The sequence below is a fragment of the Musca domestica genome, unplaced genomic scaffold (genome assembly GCF_030504385.1).
Source record: "Musca domestica strain aabys unplaced genomic scaffold, Musca_domestica.polishedcontigs.V.1.1 8, whole genome shotgun sequence".
Lineage (NCBI taxonomy): Eukaryota > Metazoa > Arthropoda > Insecta > Diptera > Muscidae > Musca > Musca domestica.
The window spans coordinates 2182665-2207463 of NW_026712409.1; the positions used below are offsets into that span (position 1 = coordinate 2182665).

Consider the following 24799-nt stretch of genomic DNA (forward strand, 5'->3'; position numbering starts at 1 on the left):
CATCCCAATATTTTTATTAACAATTGATCTGCCATGAACAATGGATTACTTTTTTTTGGCCCCTCTCCCACAAAAGGGATTAAAATTTTGAATAACCAAAAGGCCTCTACATCAGAACTTAATTCATATTCCTTGCAGATTCCGATTCTACGATTCTACCGATTAACGAATACCTCCTCTGGAGTTAAGAGTGTTCCGTTGTTCGGCATTCAGTTTTTTCATCTCTTCCAGAGGAGGCTATAAACTTTCGTTAATTGCTTTACTGATCGCAATATTTACTGATCGCTAAACCAAGATGACCTGAGTTTTTTCTTCATTCCCTTCTACAAAGGAATCAATTGTCATAACCCGTAAAAATACCGGAGCCTTAGGATTTCAAAATCGATCTTTTTAATTTGCAATCATAATATTGCAAACAGTTATCATTTAAAAGGTCTGTTTTAGATTTGAGCATGAATTTAAGCTAAAGATTCTGCAACGAAATCTAAGTTATTTATAATCCGTTATTTTTTTTTTTTTCTTAAAATCAAAATATTTTTAAAAAAATTTCAAGTTGTAATTATGCCCACAGTCTAATGGCTACAGAGTGTAAAAAAATTCGTTACAGGACTGGGTATGTCCCTCCGATTTGTCCCAATTTCGCACATCGCTGATTTATTGTTTCTTAAACGTGGGTATAATATAATATGCCCACTTTTATATGTACATTTACAATGGGTCAAGGTACTCATCAAGCTCCTCATATTTCCACATATTTTCTAATATTAAAGGTATATTGTTCGGTTTTCTCGGTACGGCCGAATTCGTCTACTACTTTTCCCATAGTCTCGGTCTTTCTTCGCTCACTTTTTTCACAATTTTGATCGATGTTTTTTTGCAATCCATTTTTTCTGGACAGCGTTGCCATTCTCTGTTGTTTTATTTCAAATACTGAATTCTATAAATATTCGCCCGAACTATAGTGTCATTCGTATTAATGATTGTTACGGATTTCCTACGAAAAAGTGTAAGAAAAAAGCATAAACGGCAAGGCCAATCAAAATTATATTTTCTGCATAAAATTCTATATTATGAATACTCTTCAGTTTCTGGGTACAGCGAAAGTGATTTGGTTGAAACCTTCAAGTATGCGTTGCACTGTGTCTGCAAAAAAATTATTATAATACCTACATACATACCTATCTAGATGTAAAAAAAAACAACTCTAAATGTCAAGTGTGGTACTGAAATCATATTCAATTTTTTTCAAATAATCTATTTTTTTTTTATATAAATTTAAAATGTTTTTTTTTTTTTTTGATATTTGTACAGTGTGGACTCACTATCTCGAATCTTCCCCATGGGATAATCCATTAGATAGTTTAGTATTTATTATATAATTTACTGTTGACATCATAAATATCGGCCTTGAAAATAGATTCGATATGTATTTGAAAACCATTTCGGTGCAGGGCTCAATTAGAAAAATATTAACTATTCCATGCAAAACGTAGAAAAAATGACCGAAAATTAACAATTTAGGAGGGAATGGGACACCAGGGCCCCAACATTCGTCCCTGGTACTTAAGTATTGAATATAACTGCAAAATATTAGTCATAGCTTTGTTCTCTTAGGTTTTTAATCTCAAAAAATAAATAGCAAAATGTGGGCGAGAACAAAATGTCAGCATTACCGGTACGGAAAAGGGTATTCCGGTAAAAATTTGCAAAAATGAAAAAAAAGTTGGGTATTCATGCCTTTAAACAGGCAAAGTTATTACTTATGGACAATATATGTTTTCGTTAGAGAAGTCTCTTAATACAAAAAGGTTAATTTTCTCAATAGGTATAGCCCTGGAATAACCAGAAAGGAAGACGTTTTTAAAGTATGCAAAATTTTTTTAAAACAATTGAATGGGAGGGCTGTTGAGTTTTTGTTATACCCTCAATCATATGGCTAGAGAGGGTATATATCATTTGATACGCCAAAACGTGTCTCAACGAAATAACGATTTTAGACCCTACGTCTCTTTGACCAAATCCCTTTTTAGGACATTTGGAGTCGATCTAGAGATTTCCGTCCGTCTGTCTGGCTGGTGCGAACGATAACTCTCGAAGGGAGTATCCAATTTGATCCAAGTTTCGTACATAGTAATATTATTGTCAAACTTAGATCAAGTTCGGAGATGAGCAATATCGGTCTACTCCTTCTGGTACCTTCCCCATAAAAGGTCGAAAATTTCAAAAAAAAAAAAAAATATGCAGAGAAAGAGAAAGGATAATCCAATTTTACTTCAACTTTGCTAATCCTAATATTTCCAAACAGTGCTAGGTCAGGTACGAAAATGGATCATCAAGTGCCCCTCCCCCACAAAGGGTCAAAAATTTGAAAAATTATAACGCTTTTACAATGTGATGCAATAGTATGATTTCCTACAAATTTCACTCCTTTCAATATTTTTATTAACCCAAGGTCTCATGTGAAGATGGAATATATCGGTCCACTGCTTCTGGTAACTCCCCCAAAAATGGTCGAAAATTTAAAAAAAAACATTTTTTCTGCACAGAAAAAGAAAGGATAATCCGATTTTCCTTAAACTTTGCGAGTCCTAATATTTGCATCAGTGCTAGGTGAGGTGCGAAAATGGACAATATCGGTCCACTCCAGCAAGTACCTCCCCCACAAAGGGTCAACATTTTGAATAATTATAACTCTAAATAATGTGATTTAAGAGTCCGATTGTCTTCAAATTACACACATCACAATATTTTTATTAGCCCAAGGTCTGGTGTAAAGATGGAATATATCGGTCCACTCCTTTTGGTACCTCCCCCACATACGGTCAACATTTTGAATATTCATGAAGCTCAGAAAACACGAACTTAACATCCGATTCCATTCAGACTTGACACAACTCAATATTTCGATCAATACAAGATCTGTTAAAAAAATTGTAGGGATCGGACCATTCTTTTTGGCACCTCCCCCATAAAGGGTCGAAGTTTTGAATAACCAAAACGATTATAAAATCCGAAAAAAAACGTCTGGCTTTCTTTAAATTACACACATCACAATATTTTTATTAACCCAGGGTCTGGTGTTAAGATGTAATATATCGGTCCCTTCCTTCTGGTACCTTCCCCATAAATGGTTAAACATTTGAAAAACCAAAACGATCATAAACTCCGAAATAAACATCTGGTTTTCTTCATAGAACCACATCCTTTTCATTTTGAAAAACCAAAGTTGAAGCAACCCCATAGATAGATATAACTCGGAACATCTCTCTAGAAGAAGTTAGCTAGAATTCATATCTTCCTTTTCGAATAGGTATCTCATTGCGGGAATGATCCAAAATTTAAATCGTTTTAGCGTCTGCACACTGTATAAAATGTATTTTTTTTTTCAAATTTTTTGTTGCTGTTGACCATGCAGCCCTCGATCTACTTTTTTTGTTTTAGGAAATTCCATGACCGCCCGCCCTCCACTCCAAAGAGGACAATAATTAATATACTTATATATATATATTACTAATACGTGTGTGTGTATGTATGTCCGTAGTTGAAACACAAAAAAACGAAAACTTAATGTTGCTGTTCTTGTTGTTGTTGTTGTTATTTTCTGTTTTCAATGTTTATATCTCTTAAGAATATGCCGTAAGGCAATACAAACAAAATCAAAAAAGCCTAATCAAAGATTATACCGAGCTACACTTGAATTTTGATTTCTTTCTCATGTGTCCCTCTTTCATTCCTTCCCCCCTTCAGGTATGCCATTGGCAATGCTGAACGCATTATGCTCACAAAGAATATAGGGTGGTTACATACGTTGGGCAATGATATTGATGAACCTTATTTTGAAAACAAAACCGGAGGTCCATCTATCAAGGTAAAGTCTCTCGTTTCTTGTTTTACCATACACCCGATACACCCATACATGCATACATACAAGCGTATACATACATGGCAGCCGAGAGCTGGGCTGGCTGGCTGGCTGGCTATACGGCTAGCTGGCTGGCTGGCTGGCTGATTAGCAGAGGAGGAGTTAACATCCTCTTGGAGCGGGTCACACAATGATGTCTAATCAACAAATTCTGTTTTTCTTATTGTTCTTCTCCCGATCTTCTCTCTATATATCTTTCTCTCTCTCTCTCTCTCTCTGTCTGCATGTTCTGTTCTAATCCGTTATTTACAGTCCCGTTATATAACCGCTTTATATTTTACGTTCACCTCGTTGACATCGGTGGGTTTCGGCAATGTGGCGCCCAATACTGATGCTGAAAAGATTTTCACCATTTGTGTGATGTTGGTGGGCTGTAAGTTTACTTTCTGTTCATGTTTGTGACTGATCCATGCAACACACAATTGTATTCATGTTCGAATATAATTTCAGCTTTAATGTATGCTAGTATATTCGGTAACGTCTCTGCTATTATACAAAGATTGTATTCGGGTACAGCTCGTTATCATACACAAATGTTAAGAGTAAGAGAATTTATAAGGTTCCACCAGGTAAATCATACAAATTGTCTTGAGATCATGTTTCAGCTTAAAACAATTACAACAACAACTTTCCTTTATTTCATATATAAATGTATGTGTATCCTGCATATCCTCCCCCACCCACAAACCAATACCGCCACGCCACGACACGCCCATACCCCACCACAACTGAAATTCCGACACACACGAACCAATACCACACGTCCACAACACAACCATCCACCGAACTGTGCCATCAAAGATACCAAATCCCTTGCGTCAGCGCCTCGAAGAGTATTTCCAACATGCCTGGACCTACACGAATGGCATTGATATGAATTCGGTGCTGAAAGGATTTCCCGAATGCCTGCAGGCCGATATCTGTTTACATTTGAATCGTAAACTCTTGCAAAACTGTCCAGCATTTGCCGGCGCCAGTCCGGGCTGTTTGAGGTGTGCAAAAAATACAAAAAAAAAAAAAAGAAAATTAAAAAAAAAATTCTAATCTAAATTCTACAAAACAATGGTCAAAATCCTAATCGTGCGAAATTCTGTTTTTTTTTTTTATTTTTGATTTCTTTCCTCCCACCGAAACGATTGCGTCGTCGTCTCACACAGAGCTCTCTCGTTGAAATTCAAAACTACCCACGCCCCGCCCGGCGATGTCCTGGTCCACAAGGGCGATGTTCTGACTTCACTATTTTTCATAGCTAGAGGATCGATAGAAATCCAAAGAGAAAATACGACAGTAGTCATCCTGGGTAAGTAGCAACCATCGACGAAGAATGGGCGATGGACAGATTTCTTCTCCGTTGGCCGCTTCGAAAAAAAAAAAAACAAAACAAAAAATGGTAGTTGTAGTTGTTGTTTGTGGTTTGCGTTGTAGAAATGAAGGCTCTTAAAATAATGTTGAATGCTATGATGAATGTTGTTGTTATTTGTTGTCGATGTTAGTGTTTGTTGTACAATTATGCCGTAGTCTAATCGAAATGCATATCCGTAGTATTTTATTTTTACTGGAAATTCGATGTTGAGATGATATTAATTCCTATTCTCAGTTTGGTTGACACCTCGTCCTCACGATGGGTGAATTGGATTAAAACTTCAGTGTTATATTCTGTCCGTGAAAAATACAGAAATTGTCTGTTGTTTTTTTTTTTTTTTTTTTTTTTTTGAATTTGAATTCATTCGGTATTTTTAGAATAAGGAAATTAATTAATTAATCATTAAATATGATTTCAATGTGACATCCAGTCAATGACTTCATTTTGACCTTGAGCCTTCCATGTGTAAAGTAGCATAAATCCAAGTATTTTAATAATGTCATAATCAAAGGAGTCTTGAAATGGAAGCTATGAAAATGCCAGGAGAAAATCATTTAGGTGCAGATGATGTGAAGCCTGCACTACAATTGCCAAGCATGTTCTGGCAGAAACAATTACAAAAACGCATGTGAATGTTATTTACTTTCCACGAGACAAGCAAAAAATTATGAGATATGAAATTATTGGATCATCGATCGTTTTTGTTTTGCTTACTTATGGTTAAATGTTTATTTTTAGATGAATACAAATTCCAAATTTTCTAGTTGAGGTGTTGGCAAATTTAAATTTCTACGTCGACATTCGAACAGGAGAAACGACTCTTAAGACCAAGTCCTTCTTCGTACTTTTTTATACCCATATGGCTAGGAAGGGCATACATCATTGGATACGGTCAAAACGTGGCTAGTGGAAATAATGGCCTTAGACCCTACGTCTCTTTGGATAAAATCCGTTTTAGGACATTCGGAGTCGATCTAGTCGATGTGCGTCCGTCTGTCTTTCTGTCAGGCTGGTTTTTATCCAAACTTGGTACATCAATATTATTGTCACACTTAGATCGAGTTTGGAGATGGGCAATATTGGTAAACTCCTCCTTTTGGTACCTCACCCACAAAAGGTCAACATTTTCATAGAAAATTATTTTTCTTATAGAAAAAGAAAGGACGATCCCATTTGGTGCAAACTTTGCAAATACAAATATTTTTATTCCGAAAATTACTACATTTCTCATGTAAAGGTAAATGAAGTAGAAGATATAGCCCAAATGTGGCACTTTATATGAGACTTAGTCAGATACAAAATGGACAACATTGGCCCACTCCTTTGGAATCAACATTTGTTATGATTTGGTTTCAGAGGAAACTAATGTATAGATGGCATATCCAATTCAGAATCGATCTTTTTGCCAAATAACATTGCTATAAAGTACATGATATCACTTCGAGAAGGATTATATTAAATTCGTCCGAAAGTCACTCCATTTTGGCCTGTTATTAGCCATTATTTGCACAATAAGGATAAATATAGGAGCTATATCTAAATCTGAACCTATCTCGATAATATTTGGCAGAGGTATTTCTGGACTGTATCCGCTATCTGGTACCAAATATCATCCTTGTGGGGTGCACATTACGAATGTAAGGACACCAAATTGAAGTTGAAGTCGAGGTCAGCCCAATAATGAAACCCCATTGCGCGAGTCATTTATTTCTTTCCTTTTTTTGCTATCATAAATAAAAATTCCTCTCCAAAAGCATTTCTGCGGAATAAGGTAGGCCTCGCGAATGTTCTCAAAATCATACTTTGCTCCAGAACATCTCACTTGAGAAACTAAAGGGAGTTTGTAAAGAAATTGAAAAGTAATCGTGTTTTTATGTACATAGACATAATTTGAACTTGGAAATTGATTTAAAATTGCATATAATTTATTGAAAAAAAAAATAGTTAAAAATTCGTATTTTCAAAATTCTATGTTCTTTTATGTACTCATCAATATCTAAAACTTGTATTCGAAACCTAGACTTTTAAGCTGCAATTTTTTTAATAAAAAAACACTTCAAATTTGCTCAAATTTTCACAACAAAGAGGCTAGCACTTTAGTGTTGCCACATTCGTAAATTGGGGGAATAACTTCTCATAAAAAAATGTTTTCCGTTGGAATTGAATTTCGAGTGGATATTCATGAAATGGGCTGTTTGTAATCGCTTTTTGACACATACAATCTTTATACCAAAAATATCAACGAAAAAAATATCGTAATTTTTGATTCACTACTATTTTTTAAAATGTTCTAAAAAGAACTAACTCGATTTCAGTCGACTTCGGGTTGGGAAATAATGATGGAAAATCGGTTTTAACTGATTGGAGACTGATTGATAGACCGAAAGTTGAAAGTTGATTTTTTTTATTGAGTCTACAGGTCCATTTTTTATTGCGACTGCCTCTTCCTAGGCTGCCAACAAAAACAAATGTTCACAAAAGTGGCTCGGTGAATGGTGGGCAATATTTCTACCAGAAGGTCCCATGTTTCCACCCGATATCGGTAAAATTACAAACACTGCTCTCAACTTTTTTTTAATTATTTAGATAAAATGTTTGCGTTTTAAATCTACTGATATTTGTCATTAACGGGCGTAGTAGATTCCCTCTCCTGAAGTGTGGTGTATATAAACACACTACTAATCACGGGGGTACCTTCATATGAAATTTTTCTGGGAAGAGGTTTTCTACCCCCTTAGAAATCAAGAAGCTAAATAAAGACCAAGTCAAGTGAAAAATGTGGCCAAGACCCTGGAAATAGGTGAAATCAGGGGTTACTTTGATATGAGGGTAATACTAAACCGTGCTCCTACATTGATATATTTTTTACAAGGATGGTTGGTTTATTTTTGCTAAGATCTCAAATAACCAAAATATTTCAAAATTATTGCTAAAAAGTAAAAAATACTTGAAATCGGGGTATAGCCTTATGTAAGGGTTACCACAAAACGTGGACCGACATGAACTATATTTTGTACAATTGATACTACATGTAACTCAAAGGCATGTATCAAATTGTATAGCTATACCTTAAAGGATAGAGCAAATATTTGAGGCCCTTTAAGGCTGTACAGGGTGAAAGCAAAAAATGAAGGAAATAGCACCAAATTATAGAATACGTTTAGATTTGTTCGTATTGGTCACCTTCGGCACGAATTATGGCCTTTACACGGCCAATGAAACCGAGCTGCCGTAAGGTCGCTCTGTGGTATTTTGGCCCATTCCCGGCGAAGCGCTTGCTTGAGAAGATCGACACTTGAGGTGATCGACACAAAATACTCCAGACACAATAGTCCAACGGATTGGCATCCGGAGATTTTGGTGGCCATTGTGCGCTGGATGTAACCATTGTTGGGTGCCGCGTGCTGAGTCCTGTTGGCCAAAATGTTTGCGTGCCTTAGGGTTTAATACACCCTCCAGAACATTTTCGCGATAATATTCGGCATTTCTTCTGATGGTCGATTAAAACGAGCGGAGAGCGACAATTGGCTGTTATGGCGGCCCACACCATCACCATGACCGGCGCTTGAGTTCTGGTGGCTAACTGAAGGTGCACATTTTTAGCTGACCTCTTTGGCAAGTAAACACGATCATTTTGTTTGTTTACAATTTGCTGGACAACGAGTGTATTCTCATCGGAGAAAACCAAATTCGGCAGTTCACCACTTTCGGCCGAGCGAAGCAACTCTTTAGCCCGTTTGAGTCTATTTTCTTTCCGTTGCGGTGTAAGTTGTTGCACTTTATGGAATTTCAATGGCTTTACCCCGAGCTCATTTTTAAATATTTGCCGAATGGAAGATTGCGACATGTTCAGCTCACTAGTCATTTTTCGGCCACTGCGACGCGGGTTTCGATCAAGTCGCTTCTTTACTTTTTTAAACCATTTCTGCTGATGTTGCTGTTTTCTTCCGTCCACTTCCTTGACGTCGGGCTACGCTACCAGTATCACGGTAAAGAGCGATGGTACGAGACACTAACGATTTATTCACATTTAAATGCTGGAGTGCTCTGACCATAGCCACTTGTGGTTTTCCAGCCAAATATCAAGAAATTACACTATCACGCTTGAATTCCATAACGAATAACTTTTTTCTGGAAAATTCTCGCCAAAAAGCTTTTGTACGCTTGTAAACAATATAATGAGCTGTCACTGGAATAATTTTAACAGCTGTCGGACGAGTGGCTTTGAAATGACAGTTGTCTGAAGATAGGTGCACTTTTACATCTTACCCTGTAGACAACATTATATTAAAATGGTTGTTATCTATTGCGAGTCTAAAATGCCAAATTTGAAAAAAAAATCGTGGATAAATGTGACTAGAATTATCAAAATACTGAATATCGGCGGGTACCGTTATATGTGCGCTATAGGACCTAGATATTCAATGTTCTGCCACCAGAGCACCCATTAAGAACTACAAATATCAATTATTAGACAAATTCGTGGAAAAATGTCGCGAAAATCATCAAAATACCGAATGTAGGAGCCTACCGTGGACTGATATATCATATTTTCAATACCGTCCTAGACATAATACAAACTGTTCTGCTAAATTTGGAGCTCTACGTCTACGGCTGTATCGAGATTTCAACATCGTTAAATCGACTTAGAATTTAATGCAGATCATGAATATATACTTTTTGGGGTCTACGACGAATATTTAGAGATGTTACAAACGGAATGACAAATATAATATACCTTCCTTTTCAAAGTGCAGGGTATACAAATATGGCTAAAATGTAAAAAATACGTAGACGTATATTTTTACAGCGGATACTACATGTACAACTCAAAGGCCTGTATCAAATTTTATAGGTAGTAAATTTTTTTTGCGAAAAATAGAGCAACATTTTTGAGACCCTTTGTCTATGGTTAGGGTTGTGTATATAATAAACCCTAAATAAACCCAACCCCCTTTTTGGATATTAAACAAAAATCCGAATACTACCATCTCCACTTGAAATTTCCCACCATCAAACCATGACCCAAAAGTTGTGGCCCATTGTAAACGGTTTGTAAGTTGGACGTATCTTCTGCTTCTCTTTAGCAGAATAACGACTGAAGTGGTCTACCCTCCATTCCCATTTTCAATACATTTCTCATCAAGTATTTTTGAAATTAATTCCAAGTGTTACAAAACCCCAACACTTCACTGTGTCGAGAGCCGCAGTGCCACAAGAACTGCTTCTGAAAACCCTTACCTTTGATATATCCAATTATCGCTGAGAAACACTTGATTGTGTCTGTCCAGCCGTCGATAATTCAAAAGCCTATTCACAATTATTATTCCATTAGGCCATATCGCTCTGGGGACCCACTTGATTGCGCGGCTATCTAATCTGATACAATTCAATCAGTTCGTATTGTATATTAAATTTGTTAATAAAATCTGTTGAGTTTCATAATCCGTAATGGAAAAACAAGGAGAAACACGATAACAACAGAATTTATATGATTTCTGCAGTTGTTGGGCGAAGGAACTTTTCCAATAATTTTTATTGTTATTACCGAATGTCAATAATTAAGAAAAAAAAAAAAAAAACAGAAAATATAAGGGAAATAAACCAATTATATGGAGTGTGTCGTATTGAGACATGTCTCTGGATAAGGTGATCTAACATGTTCTGGAACTAATCACTGCCAAAAAAAAAATGTTCTAGACACAGTATGACAAGATTGATAATCTTTATAGCTGATTGTACAGTTTTTCATGTAGTGTACAAAATTTTTTGTTTAAATATTATATTTTTTTTTTTTTTTTGTGGAAAATAGTCAATTTTTTTAGATTAGAAAAATACGAATATTTTGAAGCCCCTATTCTTGGTCTTGATTTAGATACGTGTGTTAATTAATATGTCGACCACATTTTAGTTACTTTATTTACTACCAATGATTTTTTCTTTGTATGTATTTGTGTTACAAAACGCTTCCCTTGTCTCCAAGTTGTGCTTCCCTCGTCTACACCTAAATTGTCCCTGGTCGAATAGAATAGTTTTGAATGGCATGCAAAATAGAAATAGATTCCTGGGAATGGATAGATTTGCAGCAACTACTCCAACGTGTTGTGCACTAACACAACTGGCCACCCTATCCACCCATATGCACAGACACACACACACACCCACCCACCCACACATACACAGCTTTGTACATCTCATTTCTGTTTTAGGAAAAGATGATATATTTGGTGAGAATCCTTGTATCTATCCCAACATTGGCAAATCAAATGCCAACGTTCGTGCCTTAACATATTGTGATCTGCATAAAATCCATCGCGATGATTTGCTGGATATATTACACCTGTACCCGGAGTTCTTCGACAGTTTTGTAAATAACCTGGAGATAACCTATGTTATGCGAGATGTAAGTATATCGCACGATGTCCAGAGGTGGCGGCGTTTTCTGTGTTTGAATTTCCGATGAAATGGAATGATTTTTGATCGGATTCTTTCTTCTTCCAGGAATACACTTCCGGCGTGGATGTGAAACATAAATATTTGCGAGTGAAGTCAATGGACAAGGAACGCAGCACAAGCGATATGAATTCGATACGAATGTGAGTATAATAAGAGGAAGGGGTTACCAATTGTGTTATTTTGAGGAATATGGACCCGATTCTTGTTATGGAAATGTTAATATCTAACATTTATATATTCTTCTTATGGAAATGTGAACTGAAAAAATTTTCAAAGGAGCGAAATGTCAATTAAAATGGAAAAATACAATCAATTTAAATTTTAAACCAACAATAATCCAGCTTCAGAAAGGAGTAGATTTGTACTATGTGCAGCGTTGCCTGACTGATCATTTAATATCCTGCGATGTCCACATTGCTATAGAAATGCATTTTAATAATTTTGCAAACTCTATGTTTCCTCGACTTATTTTCCAATATTTTTAATAATAAGAGTTTTATTGGAGCTTTAAGCCGGTTTTCTCATTAATTTATTTCTGTTTTAGAAATTGTGTAAATTGAATCTTCAGGGAAATTAACTAAAGCTCGAAAAAAACTCTTCTTATTAAAAAAAAAATGTTCCAAACATTTTTTTAAACCTCATCCGTATGGATACTGAGAGTATATTTCATCTGATACTGCCAAAATGTGTCTCATCGACATAATTTTAGAAGGAAATGGGGTCTGTCCCTTTTTGTAAAATTAATGTCAGAACATTTGAATCGATTCAGTCACTTCTGGCTAGCTATCTCCGGCTCCCTCTTTCTTTCCCACCACATAATCATGCAGAAATCGAAAGGATTATCCGATTATTCTTAGACTTTTGTGAGACTTGAATTGGAAATGAAATCCCCCACAAAGGGTCAACATTTTAAGTAATAAATCAATGATATCCTCAAAACTTCACACCTCTCAATATTTTCCCCAAATATGAGATATGTCGGTTCACTCTTTCCAATAACTAAACTCCGACCATTTCTTTCCAAAAAAAAAAAATTGAGTAGCACCTATGAGAATCCTATAAAAATGCTAGAAATTACATTGTTCTCTGAACAACATAGATTTCTCTGAGGATATTTCACATTTCTCTCCTTTGCTAATTTAATTATACAAAAGAGAAAAATGTAAAATTACCTCAGAGAAAACTACATTTCTCAGAAAATAAAGACTTTCATACCAAAAAGTCTTGAAAATTTTAATTTTGAAGTTAACGAGGAGGATAATAGTGAAGCCTTTTACCACATCATATTTTTCTGATCAAAACGCCTCCATATGTAAACCCTAGAAACCAGCCGTGCTCTCAATATCAAATTTCAGCTCTATTCTTTTTTCCAATACCAAATTTAGTCATATTTAGTACGCATATCCAAACAATCTACCTCTTTCCAATAGTGATAAAAAGTTAAGTACTATTTACTACTTTTCGTACAATTATAGTATTCCAGATCCCACAGACACTTCAATATCATATTTCGGGACTCCCGTTTAGTACTTTTCGTAAAGTATAGTACACACTTCCAAATCCACCTACATATCAGTGAAGCCTTTTACAATGGACCCACAGACACCAACAGTGACATCTATGTCAAACTTCTGGGCTTCAGCTCTATTTCTTCACTCAACATTAAATTTAGTACTATTTAGTACTTTTCGTACAATTATAGTACATATTATCAAAAATATCACCAGACACCAACAGAGACCTCAATACCTAATTTCGGAACACCCGACATATAAATTCACTCAATATCAAATTAAGTACCATTTTGGACCTTTCGTACAAATATAGTACACATTTCTAATTCCAACTCCATATTTTAACCCCCGACATCAAGAGTGACATCTATATCAAATTTCAGGATTTCAGCTCTATTTCTTCAACCAACATCAAATTTAGTACTATTTAGTACTTTTCGTACAATTATCGTACACAATTCCTAAACCATCTCCGTTTCTCAATCCCAGATACCAACAGAGACCCCAATATCAAATTTCGGTATTACAGTTCCGCCCTTTTACTCAATACTCAATATAGTACCACTTAGTACTTTTCGTATTATTTAAGTATTATTTTTTAGTACTTTTCATTTGCTTTTAGTGCGTATTTTCAAAAACCAAATTCTATCACGCCTATGACCCAAGTCTGACCCTCGTGCAAAATTGCAAGTTTCTAGATTCAGCCGTTTCGGCTGGGCGTTAATTCTCGGTCAGTCAGTCACTCAGTTATTTCACTACTCTTATTTAATTAAAAAAATTGAGCGAGAAAAAAATAGTAGCTAGCGTCGGATCAGCTGAAAACTTAATTTTGAATAATATTGTAGTCGTTTAAAATCAACTTTTGAGCCTATCAGACTCTGGCTACTATTTTTATACCCTCCACCTTGGAAAGGAGGGTATATTAACTTTGTCATTCCGTTTGTAACATCCTTAAATATTCGTCTTAGACCCCATAAAGTATATATATTCATAATCAGCATAAAATTCTAAGTCGATTTAACGATGTCCGTCTGTCTGTCTGTCTGTCCGTCTGTCTGTCTGTCCGTCTGTCTGTCTGTCTGTCCGTCTGTCTGTCTGTTGAAATCACGATACAGCCCACATTATTTGACGTAGAGCTCCAAAATTTAGCAGAGCTATTTGCATTGTGTCTAGGATGGTTGGTATTGAAAATGAGATATATCGGTCCACGTTCTGGTATAGTCCCCATATAACGGTACCTCCCGATATTCGGTATTTTGATGATTTATGCCACGTTTTTTCACGGATTTGTCTTAAAATTGGTATTTGTAGGTCATAGCAGGTCCCTGAGCATGTGGCAAAACATTGCATGTATGGGTCCAAAATTTGGTATAGCCCCCATATAACGGTACCTCCAGATATTCGGTAATTTGATGATTTTTGCAACATTTTTTCACGGATTTGTCTGAAAATCGGTATTTGTTGGTCATAATGGGTTCCAGCTCCGGTGGCGGAACATTGCATGTATGGGTCCATGATTTGGTATAGCCCTCATATAACGGTACCTCCCGATATTCGGTATTTTGATGGTTTTTGCCACATTTTTTCACTGATTTGTCTAAAAATTGGTATTTGTGGGTCATAATGGGTCCTAGTTCGTGTGGCGAAACATTGTAATTATAGGTCCACGTTTTGGTATAGCCCCCATATAACGGGACCTCCCGATATTCGGTAATTTGATGATTTTTGCCACATTTTTTTCACGGATTTGTCTGAAATTTGGTATTTGTTGGTCATAATTGGTTCCAGCTTCGGTAGCGAAACATTGCATGCATGGGCCCATTATTTGATATAGCCCCCATATAAAGGTACCTCCCGATATTCGTATTTTGATGGTTTTTGCCACATTTTTTCACTGATTTGTCTAAAAATTGGTATTTGTGGGCCATAATGGGTCCTAGTTCGTGTGGAGAAACATTGTAATTATAGGTCCACGTTTTGGTGTAGCCCCCATATTACGGTACCTCCCCATAATCGGCATTTTAATGGTTTTTGCCACATTTCTTCTAATGTTTATTTTACTTGTTTACTCGTTCAATTTTTCCAGTAAAACGTTTCCAAACAGATCATCATTCGATGGAATTTTTGCGTATTTTCTCTTAGCTTTGCCTGCCAGTTTTACTAGAATTTCGGGTACAGGGATGGGCAAAAAGTTAGAAAAACGGCCAAAGTGGTAGAGTTTTGTTCGTTGTGGATCGGAAGCTGAAAATTAAGAAGTACTTTCGTATTATTGTGTTTTGACCAATTCGATCTTTTGCAGTCATTGGCTACTACTGGAAATTTGAGTAAATAGTAAGTATTCCTGCAAAAGTGACCAGACAGACTTACTGTTGAACATGTTTTTGGAGTCCAAGGCGATCGTTCCATCACTAAAATATATTTAAAATGGATATATTAAATATTTCCATTATATCCCTGAAAGTAGTAATTTTCAGAGACGCTCCCACTCTCTCTCCCACTCTCTCTCCCACTCTCTCTCTCTCTATCTCTAGTAATCAGATAGCAGATCGTTTACGAAATCCAAAAATTAAAATTGAAAATTATTAATTATGGTTTTATGGGTTTTTGGTGTCATAAACCAATTAAATTCTCTGCTATAAATAAATACATGTCTCTTCATTTAATGAAGTTTTACAAAAGCTATTCTCATTTTGTTTTAAAAATGTTTCATTGGGCCGTTTCTCAATTCGATAATGACCCTCTCCTATGAATTGAAACTATTTATCCGAGACCTTCTAAATTGCAAATGTTTTCATTTCAATTACAAAATATTATTACAAATTATTAATGTAATGTGCGGTTGTTGTTGTTTTTTTATTGCTTGCGTTTTTTCCTTTGTTTTCTTTGCAGAGTCGGAATGCCATATCAGAAAATGAACAGCAAGGCATACGTGCGTGACGCTCCAATGAAGGAGACGCCAGACGTCAATATTTATGTGGGCAAAGACAGTAACAACTATAAATATGGACAAGCTCCGAAAAGTGGTTAGTGCCGTTTCAAAAAGTTGGAAAACCTATTCTCTTACACAATATTGTTGCTGTTCTTGCTGCAAACCCTTATAATTAATAATGTAATTTTTATAATGTATTTTTAGATTATTTTTAAGACAAGTGTTCAATTGTTGCTTTTACATTAAGATGGAGTCTTATCGGCGAGACAATATAAACCCCTCCCTCCTCCCCCCACTGCAGGTATGCAAATATGACATGCGTTTGCATTTTTGTTAAATTTTGAGAAGAAGAAGAAAAAAAGGAAAAACAGAAACAAAAACAAATGACACAACCAAATCTCATTTTTATAACTCAACACCAACGCAATTCTAAACCGAAAAAAAGCTAAGAAGAACAAGTTAAAAAAGAAAAAACAAAAGATAGAAAAGAAGAGGAAAAATGCTGCTTAGAACGAAGACGAAGGAGATCCTTCCTTTAATGAAATACCAGATTGCCGTATCATGTATTCCACAGTGTCGGAGCAAAATGCTAGGCAGTTATTGCTAAATTAAATCAAGTTTTAACAGTTTCACACATCTTTGAAGATTTGCCATGCAAAAGAAAAAACAAAATTACAAAATACAATTAACAAATAAATAAATCCATATTTTTTCGGTTAACATTCATAAAAAATTGCAAAATGTGTGCTCATCATTTTTAACTGAAATGGTTATACTACCATATTTTTTTGTTAATAAAACAATAAATTGAAATGAATACAAACGTTGTTTTATTGTTAGTACTTTTCGAACAAATAAAGTACACATTTTTAAATCCATATCCATATCTTAACCCCAGACAACAACAGTGACATCTACATTAAATTTCAGGATTTCAGCTCTATTTCTTCATCCAACATCAAATTTAGTACTATCTAGTACTTTTTGTACAATTATAGTACACAATTCCAAAACCATCTCCGTGTCACCATCCCAGATAGAGAACTTAATATCAAATTTCGGGATTCCAGTTCCATCCCTTTACTCAATACCCATTTTGGTACCACTTCGTACTTTTCCTACAATAATAGTACACATTTCCAAATCACCGCCAAATCGTTGTTTTATTATTAGGTGAGACTGGTTACATTTTATGCAGGAAGTGTCCGGTAGTCCCTTTACGAGAGAGTAAGTTAGTTGTATTCTCTTTTGCAAAAATGCTGTGAAAAGTCAAGAGACGGAATGCCTGCAAAAACTTGCAAGCAATCAGCTGATTTGTCCAAAGAAAACAAGTCTGCAGAAACAGAGGTTAAGCCTGCAGAAATTAACAAGTTAAAAACAGTAAATTCGGCCGGACCGAACTTTGAATACGCTCAACCATTTGGAAAGAATTTGGAAATTTTTAAAGAAATAAATAAAAATAGAATTCGTTATAAAACCTGTTAAAATCTTCAAAATATCGTATATAGGGATTTACCGTTACTTTAGGGTCCATACAAAGATCTGGACCTACAATTTTTTGTCACAGGTTGTAGTACCCATTACGAAGTGCGAATACGAAATTTGAAACAATTCCTGTGAATATGTAGCTAAAAAACATCAATATATCGAATATAGGGAGGTGCCGATATTTATGGGCTATACGAAGATCTGCTTAGACAATTTTCTGTCACAGGCTGAAGTTCTCATTAGGAACTTCAAATACGAAATTTGAAACAATTCCCCTGAATAAAATCGCTAAAATCATTAAAATACCGAAAATAGGGTGGGGGTATACGAAGACGTGGACCTACATAGACAATTTTCTGTCACAGGCTGTAGTACCCATTACGAACTATCATAACGAAATTTGAAACAATTCCGGTGAACAATGTCGCCAAAAACATCAAAATAACGAATATAGGGAGGTACCATTATATTGGGCTATACCTAAATGTGGACCTGTATAGCCCATTTTTAATAACAAAAGTTCTGCAGATAAAACACACATTTGAGTAGAATTTTATCAACCTACTTCAATAAATCGTTAAATCGACGTTATGCGAATCAAGGATATAGAGGGTGAGATGACCAAAACTGCAACCTAATTCAGACTGCTGTATTTCTAAGCCACTCGTCCGACAGATGTTAAAATTATTCCAGTGACAGCTCATTACATTGTTTACAAGCGTACAAAAGTATTTTGGTGAGAATTTTCCAGAAAAAAGTTATTCGTGATGGAAATCAAGCGTGATAGTGTGATTCTTTATATTTGGCTGGAAAACCACAAGTGGCTATCGTTAGGACACCCCGGCATTTAAATGTGAATAAATCTATTGTGTCTCGTACCATCGCTCGATACCGTGATACTGGTAGCGTAGCCCGACGTCAAGGAAGTGGACGGAGGAAAACAGTAACATCAGCAGAAATAATTCGAAAAGTAAAGAAGCGACTTGATCGAAACCCTCACCGCAGTGGCCGAAAAATGGCTCGTGAGCTGAATATATCGCAATATTTCATTTGGCAAATATTGAAAAATGAGCTCGGGGTAAAGCCATTGAAATTCCAAAAAGTGCAAGAACTTAAACCGCAACAGAGTTGCTTCGCTTGGCCGAAAGTGGTGAACTGCCGAATTTGGTTTTCTCTTTCTCCGATGAGAAAACATTCGTTGTCCAGCAGCTGGTAAAGAAACAAAATGGTCGTGTTTACCTGCCAAAGAGGTCATCTCAAAATGTGCCCCTCGGTTGGCCACTAGAACTCAAGCGCCGGCTCCATATTCTGGAGCGTGTATTAAGCCTGCCTTGGGCACGCAAACATTTTGGCCTTGGACATTCCAACAGGACTTAGCACCATCGCACTCAGCATGCGCCACCCAAGAATGGTTACAAAATGAGGTTTCTCGCTTTATTTCCATCGTACAATGGTCACCAAAATCTCCGGATACCAATCCGTTGGACTATTGTGTCTGGAGTATTTTGGAAAGCGAGGTTGGCACTAAAAATACCAAAACGTCGATCACCTCAAGCTAGCACTTCGCCGGGAATGGGCCAAAATACCGCAGAGCCACATTCGGGCAGCGTGTGACGGTCTCATTGGCCGTTTGAAGGCCATAATTCGTGCGAGAGATGATCAATTCGTAAAAATCTAAACTTATTCTAAAATTTGATGCTATTTCCGACATTTTTTGCTTTCATTAAATAAATTTAAAAAAAAAATGTAAAAATTATGGAGTTTGACTTTGACTTTTTAATACGAAAATTCCTGCAGACCAAACATAGATTTGAGTAGAATGTTATTAATCTACTTCAAATCGTTCGGAAGTTAGAGTGATTTTCACAGACGGACAGACAAATGGACTGTCATCGTTAAATCGACATAGAATTTCATGCCATGACAAACTTAATATAACCTCCATACTATGGCGGAGGGTATAAAAATGAGCCGAACAATTATGTTTTAAAATTGAATACCCACTTATAAATCATCGGCAAGAGAAGAAGAGCTGCAAGTGATTGCAAAAAATATGTGCAGCTAGAATTTGCAAATTTTCACTTAAGAACTGTCAAAATTTCTCTCTCAATCCGCTCTCTTTTGCAGAACTTTTGTGTTAACAAACGAATTTCAGTAACAATTTGCAGAAATTGTTACAAATGTTAGGGTAACCAGACACACCTATTATTAGTGAAATATTCTGATCGCTTTCATTGGTAATCAATGGACATTGCTCAACAACTTTCAGGGGAGATAGGGGAAGATATTTTACTCCGAAATGAAAAAATCTTCTGGACTTTTGGGCAAAACCTTAAAAGGAAACAGATGATTTGCCCATTTTCTTTGACATTCTAATATGACACCCAACAACTTATTCTGTTATGAAAACTATTAATTTTCTTATTTATATTTGAAATCCATAAAGATATATGACTCTTGATACTAACTTTCGGGCCTATGCCATCCATGATATTTGAAAGAAAAACAATCGAAACGTTCAAAACATATCTGGTCTACACATATTTTCAACTACCTTAATTTGGATTATATATAAATCCGCTAGGTATTTATATATAATCCAAATTAAGGCAGTTGAAAATAAATGTAGCGCCACCTCCAATATTTTGTCATTTATTTCGTAATTCTACCCAATCTCATTGTTTAAGTAACCTATGGTATTTATTTTTTTTTTCTTTTCATGACAAGCTGTTTTCGTTTTTTTTCTTAGTTTGCAGACTGTCTGTTGGCCCAGTGTTAGGCGGCATTAAATTATTATGTTCGGTTGAATGTTTACATTTGTTTTATAACTAATTATGTGGAACGAGTCGTGTTTACTTTATTTCTAATGTCAAGAAACGATGAATTTTGAAAACAAATAAAACACCAAAAACAAAAATAAAAAAAACAAGTGCTCTATAAAACCACGAATACAAAATTGGAAAATGAAATTTCGATCTATTAATCTTATCTTATTTGAACGAACCACCCCGAATTCGTACTATATCATAATTATAATCCCCCTTGATGGCTGCTGATGATATTTTTGGGGAGAAAATAAATTGTCTAAATTATTTGAAAACAAATCTAAACAACGTGCCAAACCTAAAGTGCAGAGGAATATTTTGAAATTGCTATCAGGTCGCCACGTGATACATAACAAGGAATTTGAAAAGATAAAGTGAAAACGAATGTTCGTTTATATGTGCACGTCCTCACATGCCGGTGGCGGCTTGCTGCACTGCAGCTTGTGTGGTGTTTCAGTGGCGCATCCTGTTCTATTAGTTTTTTAAAGATAAGTTTTATGGAATATGAAAGAAAGGCGGCCATGTGTCCTCTTTCAAAAGAAGAGACGCTTTGCGTCATTTCGGTTTTGGTCCTTTTTTGAAGTTTCCTCGCAGCTATTTAAGTACTGATTGTCGTTCGATTTTCGATGTGACGTTGTTTCGGATTCAATTCTTCTATACGGTTAGAATTCTCCTCTTCCTAATTTCGGGTTTTGACCTTAAGTATTTTTGGACATTGGATTCAGTCTAGTCTAATTGATTTGGTCGAACTTTACATGTCGTAATATTTCTACCAAATTTTTGGCTTAGCTCTAGATAGTAAAAACTTTCCGCTTTGTTATATATTCTTTCAAGAGATAAGTATTTATGCCTTAATTTCGGAAATAGATTTATTTCTTGCGAGACGGATCTCGGTAGCCATATATTTGAGCCGAAATTCCGGGTAAAATATAGTATAGAATTTTGGAAAGGTTAGAGGGTCAGTTGTAATTTGGCATCTAGTTTGTACTCGTAGATTCCTATAATGGAGACCTCTTCCATAGTTATTTTAATAAGCTTCAAAATGTTAACTATATTGTTTAAATCGGTTTAATAGATCCTTCCTTGTTTAGAACCGAGACACTCAGGTCAAATATCCGAAATAAAGAGTCATTAATAAAAATTTCGCGAGAGAAGCGCTTTTTGTGAGAATCGAATTCCAAGTGGCTGGCTTTACTGTGTCAATACACTTTGACATAACCATTTGTATATTGTCAAGTTTTTTTTTATTTCCAGTTGAGGTGATTTGTGAGGTTCGTGAGAGGGTTTATACCCTCAGCTATACGGCTAGAGAGGGTATATATAATTTTTTTAGACAATTTTAGACCCTTGGTCTCTTTGGACCAAATCCGTTTCTGGACATTTGGAGTCTGTCTGGCTGGTGAGCACGATAGGCTGGTAAGCTCGAAGGGAGTATCTGATTTCATCCAAACTTAGTACATCGTAATAAAATTATCAAACTTAGATCGAGTTCGGAGATAGGCAATATCGGTCCACTTCTTCGAGTACATCCCCCACAAAAGGTTAACATTTTCAAAAAATATTTTACTGCACGGATAGAGAAAGGATAACCCGATTTTGCTCCAACTTTGCAATTCCTAATATTTGAATCGGTTCGAGGTGATATCTGAAAATGGACAATATCGATCATTTGTCTTAAAATTTCACAAATCACAATATTTTTATTATCCCGAGAACTGGTGTGAAGATAGTATATATCGGTCCACATCTTCTGGTACCTCCCCCACAAAAGGTCAAAATTTTGAATATTAATTACGCTCATAAAACGTGAAATTAACATCCGACTTCGTTCAAACTTGGTACATCACAATATTTTTATCAACACAAGATCTGTTATAAAGATGGTAGAGATCGGATCATTCCTTCTTGTATCTACCCCACAAAGGGTCGAAATTTTAAATAACCAAGACGATTATAAAATCCGAAAAAAAGCATCCGGTTCTCTTCATATTTCACACATCCCAATAGTTCTATTAGCACAGAATCTGGTGTGAAGTTGGGAAATATCGGTCTACTCCTTCTGGTACCTCTCCCACAAAGAGTCAACATTTTGAACATTCCAATGAAGTATAGGAAGTAGTCGAGTAGTATTGTCCAATTCTAGCACGTTGTAATATTTTCATCAGTCTTAGGTCAGATATGAATTGGTCAATATCAGCCAGCGAGGTTCCGAACCTCATAGAGGGTCAACAGTTTGAATAATCATAACTCTAGGCTGGGGATATAAATCTGCCGGCTAAACCAACTGATACTTTTGTACGTATTTTTTTTTAATTTTTATCCTATAGACCGGTGTGAGATTGTCAAATTTCTTGGTGATATTTGGAAGAAAATGTCAGAGGTCATTTAAACAAAATCACTGTGGGTGTGGCCGTACCCATAATATTACAACTTTTCCATATAGCCTTCAATATTTTTAATTCCATGGTTGTAGATAGCCATGAAGTGCAGAATGATATCAGGCAGTCAATAAATACATTTGGAAACGAATCATAAAAACAAATACGCAACAATGGCATTAGCGAACCGTCACTGCATGCAAGAGATAACAACGCAAACAAGGATTTACAAAAAATTAAATAAACATTAATAAGTAAAATCAAATGCAGAAAAAAAAAGTAGTAAAACGTCGAAGGTTGTAATTAAATTTTGTTCTCTCGCGTCTTGGCTATAGCGAAAATTTTAAATTTGGCAGAATTCTTTACTTTTTAATTTTTTTACTTGCCCTTAAATAAATGGATCTCTAGAACTTGTATATTACGGACGCAGAATATAAGGTACCACAGTAGGGAAGGTGAGTATTTTTGAACACATGTGTTTATATGAATGCCACCGAAATACGTGAAGGTACAAATTTTCAATGATGAACAAATTCAACTTTGAAAGAAATTTATAATAAAAAATCAGCTGTTTTTAATTGGAAAAAGTTAAGTATGCTAAAAAAATGAATACTAAGAGGAATGCATCGATCTCTAACAATATTTGGACAAAAGTTAATTTTAATACAAAAATTCCTTAACAAAGTCAATGGGATATATTCTCACCATTTCTCACACCCATTAACAACACCCACTGTACTAATAACGGCCTCTCTCCTACTCTCTCCCACACTCTCTTCCAGCGGAAAAATCCAAACATCTGATATGTGAATTCCTATTCTGCTGTATCTGAGAGTCAGCCATGCCATATGATTTCCTTCCGAAGGCAAACAAAAAAGAAACAGAAAGGAAAACAAAAGATAAAAAACGAAAAAAAAAAAACCAAAAGAACACAAAGACCGCCACAAAACAAAAGACAAACAACAAAATACCCCTATTTTTTGCATTTGCTTTGTTTGGTAGTTTCTGCTACGATTCCTTGTTTTTGTTTACTTTGCGTTGTTGGTGCTGCTGCTGACGCTACAGCGTTGGATACAAAATACACTCAGAACTTTTGGGTGGTGTTGTTTGACTGAGAGTGTGTCCATGTGGTGTCTCTGTCTGCTGTGTTTGCATGAATGAGCCACATCCAAACACACAACACACACACGATAAAACACATTCATACATTTGAACCAACGCATTCAATCAATTTCGGCTGATATGCAAATGAACTTAAGTGTACTTTATTAACATATTGGACCCATCCGACAGAAGCAAATTTTCCACTCGAACATTTGAATAAAAAAATATTTAAAACAATTGCAGGAATAAGTGAATTACTTACATCACGTCATACTGTTCATGTGGTACGTATTTGGCATTGCTTTACTACCTTTAGCCACATTAGGGCTTCATGAAATCTGGTGCGTGCAACTAAAAATATCTCGTATCAAAATAATGGGTTTGTAGAAATCCTTTTCGGAAAATAGTTCGTTCTAAAACATAATACGGTCCGAATGCAGCACATAGTAATATTTCTCCATTTAAAACAGTGACAGGCAAATTTAGCCCCGCATATTTCTCTCCACACATCAATCAGAAGCTGCCCGCCCCTGTTCTATTGGGTATGACTCTTTTAAGTACAAAATAGATCTTTTCACGACTAGATTTATAGTTTTTATTAGATTTACAGCGTGAGATGAAAAAACTGCAACCAACTTCAGACTGCTGTTATTTCTAAGCCACTCGTCCGACAGCTGTTAAAATACCAGTGACAGCTCATTATATTGTTTACAAGCGTACAAAAGCATTTCGGTGATAATTTTCCAGAAAAAAAAAGTTATTCGTCATGGAATTCAAGCGTGATAGTGTGATTTCTTTATATTTGGCTGGACAACTACAA

General features: G+C 35.7%; 1 protein-coding gene across 3 annotated transcripts in view; it reads left to right on the forward strand.

Annotated features, from left to right (window-relative positions):
* The window catches only part of LOC101897667 (potassium voltage-gated channel unc-103), a 38598-nt gene extending 22046 nt beyond the window's left edge, over window positions 1-16552 (forward strand). For all 3 annotated transcript variants that reach the window (XM_011297847.3, XM_011297846.3, XM_005176441.4), the window contains 9 exons: window positions 3748-3868; window positions 4175-4295; window positions 4373-4491; window positions 4724-4914; window positions 5080-5222; window positions 11495-11688; window positions 11787-11881; window positions 16145-16278; window positions 16389-16552. In XM_011297847.3, the coding sequence (XP_011296149.1) occupies window positions 3748-3868; window positions 4175-4295; window positions 4373-4491; window positions 4724-4914; window positions 5080-5222; window positions 11495-11688; window positions 11787-11881; window positions 16145-16278; window positions 16389-16399 (1129 nt within the window). In that variant the 3' untranslated portion in view covers window positions 16400-16552. The remainder of the gene's footprint in view (window positions 1-3747; window positions 3869-4174; window positions 4296-4372; window positions 4492-4723; window positions 4915-5079; window positions 5223-11494; window positions 11689-11786; window positions 11882-16144; window positions 16279-16388) is intronic.
* Window positions 16553-24799: the final 8247 nt, after the last annotated feature.